The 6,327-nt window shown below is 37.1% G+C and overlaps 1 protein-coding gene across 1 annotated transcript; it reads left to right on the forward strand.

Moving 5' to 3' along the window:
- The first annotated feature begins 636 nt into the window (after positions 1–636).
- Positions 637–2,591, forward strand: LOC101680980 (exportin-7-like). Its single transcript, XM_045087432.1, is given in 2 exon segments — positions 637–2,262; positions 2,264–2,591. Coding segments are annotated over 2 exon segments (1,917 nt in total). The 5' UTR covers positions 637–658; the 3' UTR covers positions 2,577–2,591.
- The last annotated feature ends 3,736 nt before the right edge of the window (positions 2,592–6,327 follow it).

Raw genomic sequence — 6,327 nt, forward strand, 5'->3', positions numbered from 1 at the left:
CTTGACAACCTTATAGTGCCCTTTCTATCACACTGAGCATAAAGTAAAACTTCACAAATATGACCTTATTGATTTGGAATTTGTTAAGACTAAGGCAGAAGAAACACAGTTGCTTATTTTTACTTTGTTTTAATTTTTTTTAATTTTAGGATATTTTATTAAGGATCCAGTAATATTTCTTTTTCTTTTCTTTTCTTTCTTTGTTTCTTTTCTTTTTTTTCTTTCTTTCTTTTTTTTTTTTTTTAAAGAAAACATTGTTTTAAAATGTTGCAGGAGGGATGCCTGGGTGGCTCAGTGGTTAAGCCTCTGCCTTTGACTCAAGTCATGATCCCAGAGTCCTGGGATAGAGCCCCACACAGGGCTCTCTGCTCAGTGGGGACCTGCTTCCCCCTTTCTCTCTGCATGCTTGTGATCTCTCTCTACTGTCAAATAAATAAAATCTTTTAAAAAAGAAAATATGGTTGTAATTAATAAACTGAGGGGAAATATCAACAGAGAAATAGAAATAATTAAAAAAAACAGATGGGAATGATACATATACAAAATATAATAACTGAATGAAAATTCATTGGATGGGGTCAACAGCATATTAGAGACAGCAAAGGAGTTGCTGAATTAAAAATTACTTAAGGCCGGAGAGGAGCATGAATGGAGCAAAATGGCGGATCATGTGCAGAGCCTGGCCCAACTAGAGAATCTGTGCAAACAGCTTTATGAGACAACAGACACAACCACTCGACTCCAGGCAGAGAAAGCCTTGGTTGAATTCACCAACAGCCCTGATTGCCTGAGCAAGTGCCAGCTACTCCTAGAAAGAGGAAGTTCCTCTTACTCCCAGTTACTGGCAGCTACATGCCTTACAAAGCTTGTATCACGTACAAACAACCCTCTACCATTGGAGCAACACATAAATATTCGGAACTATGTGCTCAACTACCTTGCCACTCGGCCAAAGTTGGCTACTTTTGTGACACAAGCACTTATTCAGTTATATGCCAGAATCACAAAACTGGGCGGGTTTGACTGTCAGAAGGATGACTACGTCTTCAGAAATGCAATCACAGACGTCACAAGGTTCTTACAGGATAGTGTTGAGTACTGCATCATTGGCGTCACAATTTTATCTCAGCTAACCAATGAAATTAATCAAGCCGACACCACGCATCCTTTAACCAAGCACAGAAAAATAGCCTCTTCTTTCCGAGATTCATCGTTATTTGATATCTTCACACTTTCCTGCAATTTACTAAAACAGGCTTCAGGAAAGAATCTAAACTTGAATGATGAAAGTCAGCATGGCTTACTCATGCAACTGCTCAAACTCACTCATAACTGCCTAAACTTTGATTTCATCGGCACTTCTACTGATGAGTCCTCAGATGACCTGTGCACAGTACAGATTCCCACCGGCTGGAGATCAGCGTTCTTAGATTCTTCAACTCTGCAGCTGTTTTTTGACCTGTATCATTCCATCCCTCCTTCATTTTCACCTCTGGTACTATCCTGCTTAGTACAGATTGCCTCAGTCAGAAGATCCCTGTTTAACAATGCAGAGAGGGCCAAGTTTCTCTCACATCTTGTTGATGGTGTTAAGCGAATACTGGAAAACCCACAGAGCTTATCAGACCCAAACAATTACCATGAGTTTTGCAGACTGCTGGCCCGATTGAAGAGTAACTATCAACTGGGAGAATTAGTAAAGGTGGAAAACTACCCTGAGGTCATCCGATTGATAGCTAACTTCACAGTGACCAGCCTACAGCACTGGGAATTTGCCCCAAATAGTGTGCACTATCTCCTGAGCCTTTGGCAGCGGCTGGCAGCCTCTGTGCCATACGTGAAAGCCACAGAGCCCCACATGCTGGAAACTTATACTCCTGAGGTCACCAAAGCCTATATCACATCCCGTTTGGAATCTGTGCACATCATCCTGAGGGATGGCCTGGAAGACCCTCTGGAGGATACCGGCCTGGTGCAGCAGCAGCTGGACCAGCTGTCCACCATCGGGCATTGTGAGTATGAGAAGACATGTGCACTCCTCGTGCAGTTGTTTGACCAGTTCGCCCAGTCCTATCAGGAGCTGCTGCAGAGTGCTAGTGCCAGCCCGATGGATATCGTGGTGCAGGAAGGATGGCTGACGTGGCTGGTTTACATCATTGGCGCAGTGATCGGTGGCCAGGTTTCCTTTGCCAGCACTGACGAGCAAGATGCTATGGATGGCGAGCTCGTCTGTCGGGTGCTCCAGCTGATGAACCTAACAGATTCAAGCGGGTAATGAGAAGCTAGAATTGGCCATGCTGAGCTTTTTTGAACAGTTTCGTAAGATCTACATTGGGGACCAGGTGCAAAAATCCTCTAAGCTGTACCGCCGATTCTCAGAAGTTCTGTGCTTGAATGATGAGACCATGGTCCTGAGCGTCTTCATAGGAAAAATCATCACCAACCTGAAGTACTGGGGCCGCTGTGAACCGATCACTTCTAAGACACTACAGCTTCTCAATGACCTCTCCATTGGATATCCTTTTTCCAAGCTGGCTTCTCTGCACAGCAGGAACTGTGGCTTGCCACATTCTTAGAAATCATGGCCTCCTACTCTTTCCACTTTCATTTAGTTTTTATGTGTGCTCAGGTATCCTGCATTCTCCTGGGAGCCAAAGGCAGCACCCATACAGAATCGAGGGATAATTTCAGATGCCAAATGTGAGCCACCCCACGACAGTTTCTACAGATTTCTCCCTGGTTATCTCTAAGATCCAGCAGATCAGTATACACTCCGTAGCCAATATTTTTGCATCCTCCCTGATGCAGAGTCCATCTTGGACTAAAAAAAAAAAAATTACTTAATACAGGGGCACCTGGTTGGCTCAGTCAGTTAAATGTCTGCTTTCAGCTCAGGTCAAGTAAATAAATAAATAAACAAACAAAAGGTTGCAGGACAAAATATATAGGGTCTTACCTGGAGATGAAATGTAGTCAATAATTAACTCTTTTCAAACTAAGAAAAATTTGTAGTTCTATATATTGTTAATATTTCCTTTTCTCAATAGAAAATTACTATTATTAGAAAATGACTATTATTTTAGATTAAAGGGTATATTTAAATCTGTACCTATTACTGAAATATATAATGTTTGATATTAAAAATATATTCTGTATCTTATTTGTTAAGATAAGTTTGTTGTTTATATTTATATATTCATATAACAGTTTATTGAAATATGATTTCTTAGTTATATAGTTTTATGAAGTATACAATTATCTTTTAGATTTTTATCTGTGTGTTTTTTTACAATAATTTTCTTTCATTACATTTTGTTCTTGATATATTCATCAAAATATGTTGCACCATGCTGTATGCAAGTCAGTTGAATGAACTTGCTGATTTAAAAATTAAATTGTGAAAAAAATTATAATTAAATTTGTTCCTCTAATTTTTTAAATATTTAATTTATTTATTTGATAGAGAGGGAGAAAGATCACAAGTAGGCAGAGAGGCAGGCAGAGGGAGAGGGAGAAGCAGGCTCCCCGCTGAGCAGCGGGGCTCAATCCCAGGACCCTGAGATCCTGACCTGAGCCGAAGGCAGAGGCTTAACCCGCTGAGCCACCCAGGCACCCTGTTCCTCTAAACTTGAAGTACTAAAAGCAAAACACTATTATCCCCAACGTTAGTTGAGTTTATCCAATATCAAGTCCGTTTAATACCTAAGAAATCCACATATATCATAAAAAATTTATTTTCAACTCTAATTAAAAAAAATCCCTCATATCAGAGAGATCATATGATAATTAATTTTGCTTAGCATAATACCCTCTAGTTCAATCCATATCATTGCAAATGTCAAGATTTCATTTTTTCATGGCTGCATTGCATTCCATTGTATATATATATCACATCTTCTTTATCCATTCATCTGGTGATAGGCATCTAGGCTCTTTCCAAAGTTTGGCTATTGTGGACCTTGCTCCTATAAACATTCAGGTGCATGTGCCCCTTCAGATTACTACATTTGTATCTTTAGGGTAATACCCAGTAGCACAATTTCTGGGTTGTAGGGTAGTTCTATTTTCAACTTTTTGGGAAACCGCCATACTGTTTTCCAGAGTGGCTCTACCAGCTTGCATTCCCACCAACAATGTAGGAGTGTTCTCCTTTCTCTGAATCCTTGTCAACACCTGTCATTTCTTGACGGGTTAATTTTAGCTATTAAAAGAATAAACAAGCAATGGAAATGGAGCTTATATTATGGAATATTTTTAATATTTCCCATAGTATAAAATGCAGCTTCACAATAAAGAATTAAATAATAGCATATAAGTTGTATTATTCCTGTAGCAGTTATTGGGATTTTTCCTGGACAAAAGTATGAAAAAGATCTTTCTTCTTTGGAGTACCAATTTCCCAATCACATAACTTTTCTCAACTTCTAGAATGCAGTGGTCTTTATTATTGAGACATTCTTATTTCACTCAAAACCTGAAGTTTTAAAATAGTTGGTTGATAATTTATTATTACAAGGCTATACAGTGTGTTTGCTTTTTTGTTTTATTTGTTTTTTTAAGAAATACAATAAAACATATCTTGCCTTCAAAATAATTTTTATTTATTAGTGAGTTTATGAGGGAGATGCTTTGTTTTGTTTTGCTTTGTTTTCCTTTGGAGTGTGAGAGAGCTGTACATGAACATAAAGAATTCGTGCTATTCTTAATTCATATTTTATAATTAAGTAATCTTCAAAATAAGATATATACTCTTGGAAGTCATCAAGTCTTTTCAAGGGCTAAGTGCAGCCAGCTAGTTTTGAGAAAATTGATTTCCACAAATTAATTTTCCCAAAACTGACTTAGAATTTTCCAAGTTAAAAATATATTGGCTCCTACTATAATAAAACAGAAATGCTAGTAAATTTTTGCTAACATATGGTGTAGCAAAAGCAAGACAGAACAAAACAAAATAAAACAAAAACCCCAAAACAAAAACAAAACAAACAAAAAAAAAAACCAAAAAAAAAAAAAAAACAACAAACAAAAACAAAACTCCACAACTCTTAAATTTTACTGCCTTACAACAAAAAATTATTTGGTTCTCACATTGCACATTGGCTGCTGATTGACTACATCTGAGCTCTAATCTAAAAGTCAACTTCAAAGATTCTTAAAGTGTCCTCTTTCTTGGATCCAGGCCCAAAGAGAAGCACTTATTTGGGACATGGCATGGGAGTGGGGGGGAAGAACTAAGCAAGCTATTGGAAATACACAATGTCTCTCAATGTTTCTGTGTGGACTTGTCAAATGTTCCTCTACTTAGGTTTCACTGGCCAAATAAGACTCATACTTATGCCTGAAAACAGGCTAAATAGATAATGTTCTTCTACAAGGAGACTTACTATTCTCGTGGAAACTGGTAGGCACATATCATCCTGTTATAAGAGACAATAATGGGATTTAACACAGTAGTCAATCTCCTCATTCATCCCAAATCCCACTTGGTGCAAGGCCCAGAACATAAAAATATCCTGAGAACAAAATAAATGGGTATTTCAAAGTTTGACATTTACATTAGGAAGCATTCTTAATTAATTAATGAAACTGCTTTAATTCTATAGTATTTTTGGTTTTCCCACTCATTATATTTATGTTCTTATTCATTTTTATTGACACATGTTGGGATGTCCTGAATTCAAAACAAAAATTATTGCTTTTGTATTGAGCCTAATTAAAAAACAAAACAAAACAAAAAACAAACAAACAAACACACAAAACCCCTAAAACTTATTTTCCAGATACAGGAAAATTTTTATGATAAAATTTTTAGATAGGACAACATTGCAAATCCATTGTGAGACAGGGAATAATGTAGTTCCACTTTATGTTCATAAATTATATTGTGGCTTAGTTAGCCTGTCATGGTTGAACCCTTATCTTATTTCATCTGAAAAAGTGTTTAAGATTTCTAATTCATGTTAACACAAAACTAAATAAATGTAAATCCATGATGAAATTTTCAAATGCCAGTTAAATAATGTGTAAAATAGCATGTAATCTTTTAAAGTTATTCTAAGGAGTGGCATAATCAGTTAAGCTATTGCCTCTGATTTCCAAATCCTCACTTTTATACCTTCTCCTGTGTTGTAGGAAGCGATGTATCACAAACTTCATTTCTCCTTGATTAACTGAATTCTCATTTCATTCCAAAAAGGAATGCAAGACGGAGGTCGCAAGACACAAGGTGGAGAGAGTACTTGCTTTTCTATTTTGCACCATCTTAGTAATAGCTCTTTCTTCCCCTAGCAAGAGTTGGTTTAATATCCAGATGCTAAATATATTGAT

Source organism: Mustela putorius, unplaced genomic scaffold (genome assembly GCF_011764305.1).
Source record: "Mustela putorius furo isolate JIRA1106 unplaced genomic scaffold, ASM1176430v1.1 tig00000056_pilon_pilon_pilon, whole genome shotgun sequence".
Lineage (NCBI taxonomy): Eukaryota > Metazoa > Chordata > Mammalia > Carnivora > Mustelidae > Mustela > Mustela putorius.